The following is an 18,052-nucleotide window of genomic DNA, read 5'->3' on the forward strand; positions in this document are numbered from 1 at the left end:
GGATGAAGTCATGATTCATTTTATTGATATTGATGTTATTGTGACATTGTAACACTGTATTGCTTTGTTTGCTAATTAAAACAGTAAATTAAAAAAAGAAAGAAAATAAAAAAAATTGTGTCCAGAATAAGACTGCCTGCCATTTTGAGGCAAAGCCTTTGAGCTGGCTTTGCGTAACCATAATGAGAGGGACATGAAACAAATTCAAACTTTTCTCAACAACACAATGACTCAGGAGAAACTGAATACAATACAACGCATCAGTTTATTTGTCCTCTCACCACACACACACACGCACACACACACACACCAAACAAGCATTTCACCTTGCACTCTAGACGTGACATCGCTGCACAAAGATTAAGGTAAGATGTCCTTGAGGGCGTTCATTTTTAAGGATAATAACTTGTTTCCATATTGTACATACAAATGAAATGAAAGGTACAATGTAACTATAATAGGCCTACAGGGGCCCTTTTCAGCCTATGAACTTGCATCCTTTTAAAAGCAGATAGAGTAATATTGTTAATGGAAATACCATTCAGTTAATAGCACAACAGCCTTTCTATACTTGGCTGTATCATTACTATTTTGGTGTACAGTATCTCTGTCCTGCACTGTTCCTTGTTTTAGTTGAGGATATAACTTAACCTGAGAGATCCAAGTCGACAATGGAAATCCTTACTATGCAATGTGTCCAAATTGTATGCGTAATAATAATAATAATAATAATAACAACAACAATAATAACAAACACTAACAAACAAACAAACAATTTCGGAAAAAAATGGCAATAACATATATATATATATACTGCATATATATTTAAAAAAAAAAAAAAAAAAAAAAGCTATTTCGATAATACTACTACTAATAAAATAGAACAAGAGAATGGGTGGGGTTGTTAGAGTGAAAGCTGATTTAAAAAAATTAAGGGAGTAGGCCTGTCTGAAAAGAGCTTTTCTGTGAGATTTGAAAGTGGAGTGTTGAATATACTGTAGTGAGGCAGAGAGTTCCAGAGGTTGGGGACTGAAAGCTCTAGACCCCATGGTAACTAGATGAGCAGGTGGGAGGATGAGTTGGATGGAGGAAGAGGACCTGAGGAAACGGGTGGGTGTCATGATGGAGGAGCTCGGTGAGATACTGATCTTGAAAATGATGCGCTATTTGAAGGGGAGCCAATGAAGTTGCTATGTGGCTGATGAAGGGGGTTCTGGTAATGATGCAGGCAGCAGAGTTGTGGACTAATTGTAGGATAGCCTGGGTGTTCCCATCCTGCTTTGCGCGGTGATTTCATAGCCAGGCTAGTATATGGATGGATTTTTCAGGAAAACCATAGAGGAGAGAGAGTTGCAATTGAGGGTGAGGCTAGGGTATGAACCAGAATTTCAGCACTGTTGAGGCAGAGAGATGGGCACAGGCGAGAGATGTTATGTAAATGGCAATAGGCTGACTGAGTGGTGTTATTGATGTTGGACTGGAATGATGACACCCTGACTCTGGGGGGAGGGGGGCACATATAAATAGTTTTTTTTCCCTTCAATGTTCTTTATTTAATTTTTATGTATTCATTACATACAGTTGAATATTTTATCACACAGGTTTTATATGTATGATGCAACACAAAAAACTAACTAACAGAAAAGATGACTACTATTATAACGACATAACAAAAACAAACAAAAAGAAAAGAAAACAAACATTTTCTTAGGTGGCACTAGTTTTCACTTACATCTGACCTCCTATTACCTCCCACATCATCCATAAAGGCTAAGAATGGATTCCAGATCTCCTCAAATTTCCAGAATTTAAATATATGTTCACACTCCCATATGCAGTGATAAAGATCACCTTTGAATTTGCTACATTTTATGCAGGTATCAGGAATATTCTACTGTAGATGAATTGTTGATGCATGCATGTTGAGTCTGCACCTGATGTTATAAATCTTAGGGTTGTTTTGCAGGCTACTATTTGATCCAACACATACGTTTTCATCTACTGATCAAGTTTCAAGTTTTATTGTTGCATCAGGGTTCCCACTCTAAGTCAAATGTAAAATTCCATGACTTATCCCTGACTTTCCCTGAAAAAAAGAAATTCCATGACCTACAGTACTATATAATGAATGGTGCAATATACCGACTGAAGATTTCAGAGCAGCCACAGAGCACTCAAGAATCTGACTTTTCTAGAGTAGGAGATGAATAAATGGGCATTGAACAAACAAAGTTGGGCTAACCACAACTAGTCACAGAAGCAGTAAAGTGAAAATGTACCAGTATTCATGTATTTTGGCAAGTACATTTTAAACTGCTGCAACAAAATTCCCTGATATTCCATGACTTTGCTCCAAGAATGATCATAGCAGTAGTACACGGATAAAAGGGGACAATAAGTAGAGACAACTGCATATAAAACAATACTGTACAAGACTGTATATACCGCACATGCATATACAGTATATGCACACATTATACAGCCATACATATATTGTAGCCTACATACAAGTCCCCCACCAAGACACATTATACAGCCATACATATATTGTAGCCTACATACCCCACCAAGACCGCTTTCTTTTTTTATTTTTATTTTTGCCGCTTTCTTTCAACATCTTTCACCATGTCTTGACTGTAAGAATACACCCTGGTTTGTGCTCATCATTTCCTGTATCCGTTATTGTAATTCCCTTTTCATTGGTCACCACCACCTTTGTGTACACCCATGTAAAGTGACCTTGGGTTTGTGAAAGGTAACTTTTATTATTATTAAATCATAATAACAAACCGTGTTCATACATTGTTGGTCTATCTCTCACAGAAGATGAATCACTCATTAAAGATATTTACATGTTCTTAAAGATATTTACATGCACATGTTCTGCCTTTCTGCATCTCTCGCTGCCAGTGATGGCTATGGACACTAGACACATCCTCTGGCTCTTCACACTCTTCTCCACCCTGAGAGGAACTCTGGCAACTTCTGTCACTCACCTGCAGATGATGGAGAGCGCCATCCTACAGGCCACGACGGCCGCCTGCACCTCTCATGCTACACGCACAGGAAAGGCATTTGTTCTCCCGGTAAGACGTTTGGAGTCAATATAATGGTCATGCTGTTGCCTTTAGTTTAAGCTCACAAAGTCATGATAGAAATATGGCTGAACTTTCTCGGTTGACTCATTGAACTTTGAATGTAATGTATTATGTAGGCTATGCTAAATTTGAGAAAAGAAATTACCTGTTCAGAATCAATTGCTCTATTGTCTCAATTCAGAAAATTAGGCTACCCCTGTTTTTAATTAATGAGATAATACACATGCTAATTCAGAAAAACAGGTGTAAATGATGTGATGCATTGCGGTTCCGTGAAGTACAGTTAACAGTCCTGTTAAGTGAATGAGCATAAGGCCTAGTTCCATTTCTGTCACTCATGACTGAATACATTTCTCTGTGGATAAATATGAATGTATAACTATATAGGGCCTAGGCCTATAGGCTACATGTAGCTATGCATAGTCTACTGTATGTAGGCCTATGTACCGTAATTTCCAACAGCTGCGACATTGATGTATTGATTTAGCAAAATTTCTTCTATAAGATTTGTACACGGGCGCAGTTAATTTAATATGGTTTTGTTTCTTTTAACTTAAAACACTGTCCTACAGCTTAGACACAATGCGGCTAATACACAGGAAATGACTGTTTGTACATGTAGGCATCTAGTTGCTACAGTAACTAGCCCATCAATAAGGTGGTCTTACAGATCTCATTTGTTGTAGCCGGGGCCAGTGTCAGCAGAGGCTCTGGTGAAGGCCTGCTCATCCTCATCGTCCGCCGTGAGTTTCCGAATGGCCATCACTGAGATAAGCCTAGCTACCGGAAGCACTGGTCCGGGTGACCGTCAATCTGTGACATTCTCACAGTGGCGGAAGCTCATTACAGACGATATCGCTGCTGTAAAGTTGAGTGTTCAAAAAAAGAACTTTGAATCTGCAAAAGCGAAATTAGGAGAGGTTCTCTATGCCCTACAGGTAAGCTTCTGTGTTTTGCATAGCTTTCACAAGGTCACTGAAATAGTTCAATTACATAATAAAAAAAAAATAATAGTAATAATAATAATATTTAATGAAAAACTTTAAACTTAAAACTTAAATCAAGTCAAAATACTATAATGTTTCAATCTGACGCTTTGGTCAAAATATCAGTAATATTTGGTTAGCATTTTAACACATTCAAATTATGTGTATTAAAATGCTTACCAACAAATTCGAAGTCAATACCAATATTTTGACCAAAACGTTGACCAAGGCTTGAGTGTAAACACGGAACTTTGCCTTTCAGAATGTTTATGGTCACGGTGATCCGATTGAACTGGAAAACAAGTTGCCCTACTCCACACTTAAAAGACTTGCTGTGCCAATTAGAAATGGTATGGTATAACAACATTAATAGCTCATAATGTTTCTTTGTGTTTCTCGCTGCATGTGTGTCTATGCGTGCATGCGTGCGTGTGTGTGTGTGTGTGTGTGTGTGTGTGTCCATGTACCAATAGCATGTATGTGGTGGAACTCATTTGTTGACATACAGTATCTGTTCAGATTTGACAAGCTGGCAAAGACCAACACCTACAATCAGCAAAGATGGTCAGGAGATCGCCACAAAGGCCTCCGTTGATCTCCTGCAGGACATCAGAGCAGCAGTTGGAGATGCCGACTTCCTACGGTACCTCAGGAAATGATGTCACAGCCCAGCTTGTGGTGGGCCGAAATATTAAAGGGACACTTCACCGATTAGCATTAAGCTTTGTATCTTTAGAATCATGTTTTTGAATGGTCGTGTTCTTGAATGGTCGTGCTCGTGCATCATTCCCTCAGTTTACCTTGAGATGGGAGAAATACGGATTTCAATGTTGGACTTCCTGCTTTCAATGATGTAAAAATCATCATTTTACATCATTGAAAGTAGGAAGTCCTATTCATGGGCTTCATTGAAATCTGTATTTCTCCCATCTCAAGGCAAACTGAAGGAATGATGCACGACCATTCAAAAACATGACTGGTTTTTTAAAGATAGAAAGCTTAATGCTAATCGGTGAAGTGTCCCTTTAAACGGGAAGAGATAGCATAATTTGCCACACATACTGTATATGGAGCTCCAATGGGCATTAAAGATTTGTTCAAAAATAATGCAAGTTGTTTTCAACACATTCGTTGTAAGAGTGTATGCACCAGCCTAAGGGTGTTGCTCTGGCACAAGTTGTAGATACCATAATTGCTCTGTTTAAGTTAAGTGATCTGTTTTATCCTCACTAAAGCGGAGGTGATGGTGTGGATGTGGTGATTACAAGTTGCAAAAACCCTGACTGGCTGTACTGTTAAACTTTTTTTTTTGAGGAAAAAGCTGTTGGGCCTGTGACGTCAGACTTAACAACCTAACATAGGGGCACGTCCAAAAACGTAGGGTGCACTCTAAACATTTGTTTTAAGAGTGAACCTAGCCACGTCTCCTTCTCTTCCTGCTCTTCCTCTTAGGCTGATGAGGATGAGTCAGACCTCCTCCTCACTGTGCATTGTGATTGACACCACTGGAAGTATGTCAGATGACATTAGTGTTGTGAGACAGACTGCAACTGTCATCATAGACAGCAAGAAAGGCACTCCTGACGAGCCCTCCGATTACTATCTGATACCCTTCAATGATCCAGGTACAGTCTGTTTTGTCTTTGGTGTCTGTTTCTTTAAATGTTATGCTGTGACAAGATGTGCAATGACCACATGAGTTGTGGGATAACAAGGTTCACCTTGACCTTGACCGTCCAAGATTATTGGTATTGGTGTAAAGTGGTTCAGTTGTTCAACAAAATAGTGCATTTATTGGATATTGAGGGGCTCAATGGTGTTTTGAGCCCCCAACGTTGTCTTCCAGGCAGCGCTGTTGACTTAAAGGCACTTAATCCTACCCCTACCCCTAACCCTAACCTTAACCCATGCCTAACCCTAGCGCCTTCCAGGCAGTGCTGCCTTGAAGACAATGTTGGGGGCTCAAAACACCAAGAAACTATTGAGGGGCAGGTGGGGGTTGGTGGGTAAGGTTGCTGTTATGTATTATTGCTCATTTTCGCTTTTGGACTCTTTTGCAAGGTTTTGGACCTGTTTTCAAGACTACTGATGCAGGAGAATTTCAGACACGCATTAATAGACTCACAGCTAATGGAGGTGGAGACGAGCCTGAAATGTCGCTGTCAGCACTTCAGGTATGAGGACAACTTAGCACGCTGTTCGCTATGATATATATCAGATGAGCTGGATAGGGGGCTATAGACTGGAGATTTCGCGCTGCAGCCCATGCTGGACACCTGCACATTTATCTCTCCTGCTACCGTTCCACTTTTGCTGGAACCAATCACAAACTGGCTTATCCACCAGGCATACTTGGATCGTTGGTCTGATTGGTTGAAGAACTATCCAAGCATACAGAGTCATTTGAACTATGGCCATTGATCCCGCCTCTTGTGCAGTAAAATACAGCGCAGACTCCCCAGACTAATGTTCAATCTCAAAAGATTGAGCTTGGTCTGGTTATATCCCGCCCTTCCTGTATGCCTCCCCATTCACTTGCATAGGAACACAGCTGCCCGTTGACTGCCTGAAGTGTGTTGCAAGATGGCCGCCAAGTGGGGGGACTTGCCTAAAAGACTTGCCAACACATCTAACAATCCAACACACCTTACATGCACTTACTATACATTTCCTTTCTTCCCTGCTTAGATAGCCTTGGCTACTACTTCAGCATCTCCACTCTCACCCTCTGGTATAGCATATGGTATAATAGTAGTATCAGAATCAGATTTTTTTTGGCCAGGTTTGCATAAACAAGGAATTTGACTCTGGTTAACCTTTGCTCTCAAAGTACAACATGCAGCAAATAATAGTGTGGTATAGCCTACGAGCTGCGGTCGTGGCTGCGGTAGCTAAACCGCAGTAATGGCGCTGCCACCAGATGGCGTCATAGACAAGTCGCGTGCCTGATTCGTCTATACAGTAGTATCGTAAAGTAGTAGTATGGTATGTAAGGGATAATGAACGACGCGCCGTGCGTTTATAGGAAAATAATGCACGTTCGAAGTGGTAATAAGGACCCGACGCCGCAGGCGGAGGGGACTTTACACTTCGATAAGTGCATTATTTTCCTATAAACGCACAGGGCGCGGAGTTGATTATCCCGCTTATACCACTGCTACTATCATTTTCGTTTATATTGCCGCTGTCTTAGATACAACGTTGCTGTTTTTACTGTTACATTCACATTGGCGAATTGATATTCAATTGTAATAAGCCCAAAATAACGAACTACTTCATAGCCGTGCGGTATATAGAAAAATAATGCACGTTCCAAATAGCGCATCACAATAGGAAATTTGACCAAGCAGTGGTATAAGGTATTAGTATAGTATTAGTGTAGTATAGTATTAGTATGGTATATTACTAGTATGGTACAGTAACACTATATAGTATGGTATAATAGTAGTACCATGTAGTAGTACCCGTATATGATATAGTATAGAAAGTGTAAATCTGACTTCTACCTCAAATCAATGTCCTGAAACCTAAATAACCCATCTAAAACCTACCAGATGTTTGGAAATCAGCCCATGTGCTGCCCCTGTTGAAAGGGGGGGACCCCTCCATTCTTGACAATTACCGCCCAATCTCTAAATTGTCTGTGCTTGCAAAGGTCCTAGAGTCTTTAGTTAATACCCAACTTAAGAGCTTCCTGCACAGTCGGGCTTTAGAGCCAAGCATGGCACCATTACTGCAGCTTCCAAGGTATACTTGATGACATCATCTATGACCTGGACAATAAGTTGAGCTGTGCTGCACTGTTCATCGACTTGTCAGAGGCCTTTGATACTGTTGATCACCGTATCCTGCTCAAGAGGCTCCGGGACATTGGCAGAACTCAAACTGTGGTTGTTGATGGGCATAGTTCTGCCCCACTGGGGGTCCGGCGAGGTGTCCCTCATGGTTCTATCCTTGGTCCGGTCCTGTTCACCATTTACAACCACCATTGCCTCTGCTACAGATAATGGCAAAATACACCTCTATGCAGACGACACAGTTCTTTGTTCCACCCCCACCCTAGCTCAAGCTTATCAGTCGCTACAGCAGTCTTTTAATTTATTACAGGCCACCTTGAACTTGAACTGAGACTGGTATTAAATGCTGGTAAAACTAAGGTGATGCAGTTCACAAAGTCTTGCACATTACCTGCATTAACCGCTCTAGCCATTTCCACACTGGATGGGAAGTGTGTTATAAATGTTTCATCTTATAAATATCTTGGTCTGTGGATTGATGAAAAGTTAACCTTCAAAATTCATGTTGATAAATTGGTGAGAAAGCTGAGAGTAAAGCTTGGCTTTAATTTTATAGAAACAAATCCTGTTTTACTGTCCAAGCTAGGAGTAAACTGATCAGTGCCACTTTCCTACCAGTCCTGGACTATGGGGGTATGATTTATATGCATGAATCTGGAAAGATTGCTGAAACAGTGCACATGTAGGCTACTGTAAATCTGTGTTGCTTGTTGTGTCATTGGCTTGAGTTGCTGTTTGTTGTTGACCTGTCTAGTCTTCATGTCTTTCTTCTGTCTAGCAAGATTTCATGAAACAAAGGCACAGCAACGAAAAAGTAACGATTTATTCATAGATAATCATTCTTCCGCCAAGAATATTCCCACATATGAATGGTTGCCATACAACAACGAGACGCAGCCACTTCGATAAGTGCATTATTTTCCTATAAACGCACGGCGCGGAGTTGATTATCCCGCTTATACCACTGCTACTATCACTTTCGTTTATATTGCCGCTGTCTTAGATACAACGTTGTTGTTTTTACCGTTACATTGACATTGGCGAATTAATATTCAAGTGTAATAAGCCCAAAAGTAGGGAACTACTTCATAGCCGTGCGGTATATAGAAAAATAATGCACGTTCCAAACAGAGCATCACAATAGGAAATTTGACCAAGCAGTGGTATAAAGTAGTAGTATGGTATAGTATGGTGTAGTAGTGGTGTAGTAGTAGTATTGTATAGTATGGCGTAGTAGTGGTGTAGTAGTAGTATGGTGTAGTAGTATTATGGTATAGTATGGTGTAGTAGTGGTGTAGTAGTAGTATGGTGTAGTAGTATTATGGTATAGTATGGTGTAGTAGTATGGTATAGTGTGGTGTAGTAGTAGTATAGTAGTACTAGGTAGTAGTATGGTATAGCAGTAGTATGGTATAGTATGGTGTAGTAGTGGTATCGTAGTAGTATGGTAAAGTAGTAGTATAGTACTTCTAGGTAGTAGTAGTATGGTATAGCAGTAGTACAGTAATAGTATGCTATCATAGTAGTATAGTAGCACTGTATGGTATACTAGTAGTAGGCTACTACATTACTCTGTATTGTCGCTTGAATTGATGAATTGAATTGTTTCTCCTCATTTTGAAAGCTTCTTTGAATAAAATGTTAATGTAAATGTATGTAACATTATTATGCTATTTCTAGGCCATTTTTGCTTGTAATAACAATATCCCTCTAAACATATTCACTTAAGTAAATAAAGGCTTGTGAAGAATGCAAATGTCCAGTTGCAAACTAAAGCAGACGAACCCAGCTAACCATCCTGATCCTGAGCTATCCAGTTCCTCAAGCATGTCTATATTTACTGAATATTTGTCTCCTGTTTCTGTTTATCTTCTGTCCAGCTGGCCCTCACGAGTACACCATCTCATTCAAATATCTTTCTGTTCACGGATGCTTCAGCTAAAGACTCTTCGCTGAAGAGCACAGATCAGGCATTGATAGAGAAGTCTAAGTCAACAGTGAGTATGAACAATGCCAGAGCCCATTTATGGAGAGCCAGTCCACTGGCTATTAACTCCATTGTACCTGCAGTTCCTGTTGCAGTTCCACTAGGGGCGATCACATGCAAGTTATCAAACAATGGGGGTCTATGGGGCTAGACAAAAAAATCATATCCAGAGAAAAGTGGATTTTAGGAGAAACCATTCACCTCCATTCATTCTCCACTTGCTCGCGATCGCCCTCTAGTTGCAGTACCATGCGGAAGTATTTAGCGAGTGGTCATTCTCCCCCAATAGACCTCTGAAGTTCGCCTACAAAAAAGCCACCATCTTTGCCCAAATAAGGAGATCCGGTATCTTGAGATTTTTTCTATGGGAAAATAACATGGGGATTTTCAGTTATCGCACCTGTTAAACTCTCGCGGGGATGATGACATTGGAAATGCAGACGTTTTTCACTACACAGTTTTGTCCACTGCTGTCTAGTGGATACTGTGATCTTCGGTAGGTGAAGACGACACACTTTGATCTTTGCTACCCCAGAGCTAACTTACCATGCAACTTGCCATAGGCAGTTAGCTTCAATTAACTCCCGGATCTCCTTATATGGGCAAAGATGGAAGCTTTGGATCCTTTTTGTAGGCGATCTTCAGAGGTCTATAGGGCTCGGGGACAAGCCTTGCATTCTAGGAATATAGCCGCCATATTGGTAGCGCACCGAACGTAATATCCATTCATTCAGATGCAGAAGACAAGAAGCAGAAATGTAGTATTAGCGATTCTTTTCCTCTTGCGATCATGGGTGGCGCTGTTACACCCCACTACACAGCAACATACGACCAAGAAGGCAAAAACTAAGTAACAGGAACACACTAATAGGCGGGAGTAAATCCATAGTAATCCATAGTAAACTAAGGAGTGAGGCTGCCAATATGGCTGTGCCCACGAAGTTTTCACGTCATGATCCCGAGCCTAATAGACCTCTGAAGTTCGCCTACAAAAAAGCCACCATCTTTGCCCCTATAAGGTGATCCGGTATCTTGAGATTTTTTCTATGGGAAAATAACATGGGGATTTTGAATTTTCGCACCTGCTCAACTCTCATGGGGACGAAGAAATTGGAAATGCAGACGTTTTGCGCTACAAAGTTTTGTCCTCTACCTTCAAGTGGATACTGTGATCTTCGGTAGGTGAAGATGGCACACTTTGATCTTTGCTACCCCAGAGCTAACTTACAGTGCAACTTGCCATATGCAGTTAGCTTCAATTAACACCCTGAACTCCTTATATGGGCAAAGATGGCAGCTTTGGATCTTATTTGTAGGCGAACTTCAGAGGTCTATTAGACATTCTCTGACAATGCTCTTAAAATCATTATTCACTGACAGGCAGAGGTTAATGAGGGGCAAAGTCCAACCATTTACTAAAGCAGCTGACTGTAATTGGCACAACTCCTCAACTAGGTAGATGGGCTAATTAGTGAAATCATAAGTGCACAGGTAGAACCAATACACAGTAGGATCAGATTGGCAAATAAACCGTTGGGCCACCATGTAACTTGTCATGAATATTAGGAAAATATATGACATGTTATTAAAGGGGTGAAGTATACACTAGCCTATATTGCCAAAAGTATTTACTCACCTGCCATGACTCACATATGAACTTCAGTCACATCCCATTCTTAATCCATTGGGTTTAATATGATGTCGGTCCACCCTTTGCAGCTATAACAGCTTCAACTCTTCTAGGAAGGCTTTCCACAAGGTTTAGGAGTGTATTTAGGAGTGTATCCCTTGGGGATCAATAAAGTATCTATCTATCTCTATCTATCTATCTATTTATTGGAATATTTCACAATTTTTTCAGAAGCGCATTAGTGAGGTCACACACTGATGTTGGACAAAGATCGAGATTGGCTCTCAGTCTCCGCTCGAATTCATCCCAAAGGTGTTCTATTGTTGAGGTCAGGACTCTGCTGGCCAGTCAATTTCATCCACACCAGACTAATCCAGACTCTGTCATCCATGTCTTTATGGACCTTGTTTTGTGCACTGGTGCACAGTCATGTTGGAACAGGAAGGGGCCATTCCCAAACTGTTCACACAATGCTGGTAGCACGGAATTGCCCAAAATCTGACTGAGAGCCAGTCTCCGCGTCCAACATCAGTGTGTGACCTCACAAATGGGCTTCTGAAAGAATGGTCAAACATTCCTGTAAACACCCTCAAACCTTGTGGAAAGCCTTCCCAGAAGAGTTAAAGGGTGGACCGACGTCATATTAAACCCAATTTTGAATGGGATGAATGAATGGGATGTGAATGGGATGTGACTGAAGTTCGTACAGTATGTGAGTCGAGGACTCGAGGCAGGTGAGCAAATACTTTTGGAAATATAGTGTAAGCGAATAAATTAAAAACATTTCCATAATTTGTATATCATTTATATAGTATTAAAAAGTATTACAATATTGGGGCATTTGTTGGCAAACCGCCAACAGTGGACAGCCAGTCTCTTGCTATTTGGGTCTTTAGTCACCATGAACTCCACCAGCATTCCCTAAAGCCATCCCACTCTGGCTCACTGGTGTTTCTTGTCCACCACTACTTTCTCCTCTGAGGTCAACTTCCTGCTGACTAACCCGCTGGGACGGCGTCGAAGGAATGCTGATGAGCAGCAGCAATCTGACGAGCAGGAGCAGGAGCACTCTGAGCACGTGCGTGAACGTCGGGCTCTGTCCGCCACCCAAAAAAGGATTTATGAGGAGCTGGCCCGCGCATCTGGTGGACTGGCTGTAGAGGTTACCAAGAAAACCTTACCCATGGCCACAAGCATTATCACCGATGCATCAAGCTCTGCTATGGTAGGTTGACATTTCTATTGTTAAACAAGTATAGAGAAAAAAAGATAAATGCATCTGCTTAATCCCACTCACGACTTTTTTGATATTTGACTTCTATTGCCTAGCCCAGTGGTTCTCAAAAAACATTGACCATGCCTCAAGACCCCCATCCCTAAACTGCCAAACATTTGTTTCACTGGTGGAGGCAAAACATACTGTATTTTCACTCATACTCATAGCTATGTTAAGTCAACACTAAAGGCATGAATATCAATGGCAGCCTTTATTTCCTAGTGGATAGCTAGTGCTCATCCTATATTACAGGCACCCCTGTAACAGATAGAAGGCTGTCACTGGTAAGCTCATGCACCGCATCTTCAAGTTCATCACTGCTAGAGGTGCAGTTTAGTACAGATTGATGCCTTGTTTAGTTTGATTAAAACGAACTCAAGTTCGTTTCTTGCTTGGTTCGGACCAAAGCAAGTGAACCAACAGACCTTCCTGGTGTGAATACGCCCAGAGATTTGAGTTTGAGTCTTGATAAAATCCCACCCACAAAACTAAGGGCAGAGGTGGTCTATAAGACAGGACAAGACAAAAGGTCTATTCCCTTTTCGGAAGGTGTCAGACACGTCAGTTTATTGTTAAGCTGAAGTGACATTCATCACTCCAGAGATCACTAAACAAGGTTTAACTCTCACTCATGCCATCTCTTTCTCTACAAATTTCAACATTAGCAGCTGCATCCTTGCCTCCTCATAGAATCACACGTCCCAGATATGAATCACTCCAGCTACAAATAGCTGCACTATTACAACTGCCAAATTGGGATGTCTCTGGACTGTAACCTATTCTTCTTATAGAGACATTCTGGTGTGCGCCAGAGCTTGTTTATTTATTTATCTATTTATTTATTTATTTATTTATTTATTTCGCACATTTAGGGGCTCCATAATTAATCATGGGTGTGTAGGCCTAATGTATTTTCTAAAATGAATATCGTTTGAGCACTTGCACTCCGTCCCTGGACTTTACCTTTTCTCTCCGGAACAGGTGACCGTTTTCCAAGCTGTGAGGGTTAGTGGATCGTCAGAAGAATTCAAGTTTCAAATGGACACATCATTAAGTCACCTTGCTATCTACATCACCGGACATTCTCTAACATTTACCATCACCAGTGCCAAGGGTGAGAAGATGGTCAACCTCGGAAAAAATCATTTAACTGAGTAAAGTGAATTAAAACCTGTTAGCCTGCATGCTAACCGTCCTTAAAAATGTCCATTTAAAGGTGTCTCTCAGGCCAGTACTCAAACAAAAGGTGCATTGGGTAACATCAACAAGGTGGGGAATTTATACACAATGCACATCAACGCAGACGTCCAGAAAAAGGGATTATGGGTGATTAAGGTTCAGACGTCTCAATCCTATACAGTCAAAGTCGTTGGTAAGACCTATTTTTGCTGCACACATGGATGTAGATATATCTGATTAGTCATTCAGTGTTATTATCATATTAATCAACATAAAATGTTCAGTAAAGTTCTCCTTTAAATATATATTTATATTTATATATTTATCCTGAAGTGTGTGGTTATTTTTCCATATGCTCATGCCTACATTATTTAGTTGTTTTCAGATTTCAGATTTTTTTTTAAATGTAGGAAACATTTAACTGTTATTTTCAGCTAGTTTGGTATATTTGGTGTATCTGTATTCTCTTTGTTGAGTTGCTATGAACTGCTTGAACGGTGTTCTGCTAGCATTGCTAGCATAGATCTAAATCACCTTTTAGCTAGCCTCCAGCATGTATCAAATCCAAAGGAATATTTCTACAAGTGCTGTGACACAAGTGTGGTAAAAATACAGTATTAATCTAGCCTCGTAGTAAACCAGACCCTGGAATCGTTCAGATTAAGGATTCAAATTGTGTTCTCGCGAGAACTCTGGATTTCCAGGGTAATGTTAATCCACAAAAAGGCAAAAAATAACACACAGGCAGGCCGACCATATGGCAGAGTACAAAGCTTTATTCACAATGCCGGAGACAGGTTACAAACACACAAGCATCCTAGGTGAGCATGAGAGCAGAAGTCTGTCTCAGACAAAGTCTTACCATTTTATAGGACAAAACAGTATTCTTGAAGGATTACATAGAGTATAGAAAAAAGAGCTGTCATGATAAAGAAAACCAATTAAAGAAAACTGTTATTACTCCAGACTCCCTAAGGCGGTTGACCTCCGTCATGGACAAAACAAACCCAAAATAAGTCCTCGTAATGACCATCCTTGAAATGTCTACATTTCTTTAAACTGTAACCAGTTGGACAACAACAACCCAAGTAGATGGTTAACAGCTAAAATGTTGTCTAATTACTGAAAAGTTCCCCACACAAGTACATCAGTGTAATGAATCATAATTAAAGGCATTTAAGAGAAATGAGCCGCTGATGTAGCATGCTGGGAAACCGGTTAAGTATTTGTCACTAGTAGAAAGGCCAAATCGCTTGACTGCCTTATGCCGGTTGCATTTTGCACGTCTACTAATGTGCAATAGTCTGCCAGGGTCACATAGGGCCTATTTATCTATCCTATGGATGACTGGAGGATCATGGGGATTTTTTTTCTATATTGGCCTTTAAAAAGGACTGTCTTTTTTTTGTGTTATGTTTTCAAACTCGTGAACATTTCAATCTATGTTACAGATCTATTTTTTTAACGTAGGCTATATATAAATCTATATTTCATCTAAACTATTGTCTTATGTTAAATTACACTAAACAGCTCTGAAGGGTAACAGAAGATCTTTCTTTTCTGAAATAGCCTATTTGGACATTTCTTTGTTATAAGACTTTGAATTTCATGCTTTCATGAGTATGACATTTTGTGTATGACTCTGCCTTTTAAGGACAAAGCCCGATTGACTTCCTGTACAACTTTGTGGAAGTAAACGAAGGCACCGACTCATTTGTGTTTCTTGACAGCCGACCCTCTGCCAGTAAGATTGTCATGTTGTTTTCGAGACACAAAAGATGTAAATGTGTAGGCTTCTAAAAATACACAATCAATTACTGATCTCAAAGCTGCCATATTCTCTCTTAATCACAGATGCAAAGGCCACTTTACTGGTGGCCATCACCATGCCTGACTCTGTGAGAGTAACAGAAGTGGCTATGGTGCAAGAACACGGCACCACCGTGCTTGCAAGAAGTCTTAAAAAGACAGCGCTGGGAAGCTACTTTGCAACAGTGGACAGGGTGCCTGAGGGTAGCTTTGCTGTTCAGGTGAAGGGGATGATCCTCACAGGATCTTTTGAAATCTTCCAGAGACAGTCATCCACCCAGCTTAAGGCCTCGGGTGTAACAGTCACAGTAAGTAGAGCCCAGTCAAAATGGTCAAAGAAATGGATGAAAAAAATCAAAACCTGATATGGACAACTAAAAATGTGTCAGATATCAATTTGCCTCGTCAGAGCATTCTAAAAATGACAGCCGATGTGTAACAGGAAATAACTAAATTAGTGTGACTTTTTGTTTTTCAGGCTCAGACAACGGCTAACCTGAAGCCTGGCATTCCGCTTAGCATCCCTTTCACGGTAGCCTCTGAACATTTCGGAGGAACATTCACTGTCAAAGCGAGGAATGACCGCAAATTCACATTGACCTCCCCCTCTAGGGTGGCTGTAAGCGCCGGCGGACGCACTGAGAGTAGACTGACCATCAAGGCTCCTGCGGTCACCCCCTCAGGCACGGACGTCACACTGACCATCGAGGTCCAGGGTCCTGGAGGCGACTCCAATTATGCTGTGCTCCGCCTCACTGTATTAGCTGAGGTAAACATTCTTTTCAAATTTAAATGCTTTTTTTAGGCCTTATGGGATCAAGAAATGACCAGAGTTAGACTCAAACACGGGCCCTAATAGCCACGTGGACTAGAACATGGTATGGGTGCTGCACATATATCTATGGTGCTGCAACCAGTTGCGTCACAGTGTCCCCCAGTGGAGGTAAACCTTCTGCGAACTACAGCCATTAAAGCAACACTAAAGAGTTTTTCGTCCCTTAAAATAATGTTTCCAAAATCATTTCAGCAGTTCATCAACTCGTAACGGGGTGAACGGCACTTCTGCTTTCACTTTGTGGCCCTCTGTCGGCTATAACCGCACTCTGTAACTTTACCAGATCGGGTAGCGTATCTGTAGTTCAGTGAAATGATACATGAGAAACTACAAATTTCACTTGCTTCAATGTCGCAATACATCATACTTTCATAAAATCAAGCAACATGCTCTGCCTTGTCTGTGGACATCGGTGTTGGATAAACAAATAGCATGCGTGCGACAGAGGAAAAGTGCTTTAGTGTTCCTTTAAAGGGTAGGTGCAATTTTATTGTCTGTAAAACATTCAGATCTCCCTTAGATCTACTACAGCAGCCAATCAACAGCCTAGCCTATTTACCATCAACAAACAAATTCACCAACAGGGCAACCCTTGTGGGCAAGAAACATCACCAACAAGGCAGCCTATCAGTGAATTTCACCGAGGTTGTCAAGCAGGCACCTTCCTTCATCAGTGTTTCATTGAACTAGGCCCACGGCACCTCCAGAGGCCAAAACCGGCTGATTTCTGTTGTTCTGTCGGCAGCATACTGTCGGCTCTAGTGAATATGATCAATAACATCTTGCCTGCGGCACCTTTAAACTGAGGGGATGCTAGAATGCTAGTTTATTGTATGTCTAGATGATGCATCCCTATTGTAGTTTTATCGTCTGGTGTTTGGTCCTTTCAAGGTAACCGACAGCTCCCCGCCGGACTGCCAGGTGACCAGTGTGGACGCTGAGTGCTTTGGCGATTGCAGCCTGTCAACCTGGAAAATGTTCGCCGAGCTGACGGACGGTAAAGGCTCAGGCATCAAGACCATCACAGTCCAAGAGGGCACTGGTACCCTCAGCACCACCGTGAAGCGGCAGGGCGGAGTGGAGGTGACCCAGGCCACCTACAGCGCCTCCTGCTGCTCAGAGAAGGTAGAGCTGGCGGCGGTGGATGCCGCGGGGAACGTGGGCACCTGCTCTTGGGCCATTAAGAAAGAAAGCTTCTGGCATCCTTACTGTACCTGAACACAGTGCATCTCATATACTGTAGGTATAACAGAGCTGGGAGTTTTAAATACATTTGAATAAATACGTGTTTGCATCAACAAACCAGACATAGTATGTGTTACCTCTTGTATATCGTGGTGTTACACATTTGAATCAAGATAACACACTTGTCTTTCTGATAAGCTGCCAAGACTATGCAATTTCACATGACATCTCTACTTACAGTATATCGCCAAAAATGAAGTATGACCAACA

At 41.2% G+C, this 18,052-nt stretch overlaps 1 protein-coding gene across 1 annotated transcript; it reads left to right on the top strand.

Moving 5' to 3' along the window:
* The first annotated feature begins 290 nt into the window (after positions 1-290).
* On the top strand, positions 291-17,828 carry LOC134079674 (von Willebrand factor A domain-containing protein 7-like). Its single transcript, XM_062535766.1, has 15 exons — positions 291-365; positions 2,911-3,086; positions 3,785-4,036; positions 4,347-4,434; positions 4,604-4,727; positions 5,537-5,709; positions 6,146-6,258; positions 9,762-9,878; positions 12,481-12,723; positions 13,756-13,888; positions 13,991-14,146; positions 15,608-15,697; positions 15,808-16,070; positions 16,241-16,531; positions 17,489-17,828. Exons 2-15 carry the CDS (start codon positions 2,913-2,915, stop codon positions 17,813-17,815), a joined length of 2,544 nt encoding a protein of 847 aa, XP_062391750.1. The 5' UTR covers positions 291-365; positions 2,911-2,912; the 3' UTR covers positions 17,816-17,828.
* Positions 17,829-18,052: the final 224 nt, after the last annotated feature.

The sequence above is a fragment of the Sardina pilchardus genome, chromosome 5 (assembly GCF_963854185.1).
Source record: "Sardina pilchardus chromosome 5, fSarPil1.1, whole genome shotgun sequence".
Lineage (NCBI taxonomy): Eukaryota > Metazoa > Chordata > Actinopteri > Clupeiformes > Clupeidae > Sardina > Sardina pilchardus.

Bases quoted from the DNA above. Each gene is read 5' to 3' on its own strand.
- LOC134079674 (XM_062535766.1), top strand. From the start codon at position 2,913: ATGGCTATGGACACTAGACACATCCTCTGGCTCTTCACACTCTTCTCC. The intron at 4,728-5,536 runs GTACCTCAGGAA...TCTTCCTCTTAG, and splicing joins GGAGATGCCGACTTCCTACG to GCTGATGAGGATGAGTCAGA. The intron at 16,071-16,240 runs GTAAGTAGAGCC...TTTGTTTTTCAG, and splicing joins CCTCGGGTGTAACAGTCACA to GCTCAGACAACGGCTAACCT.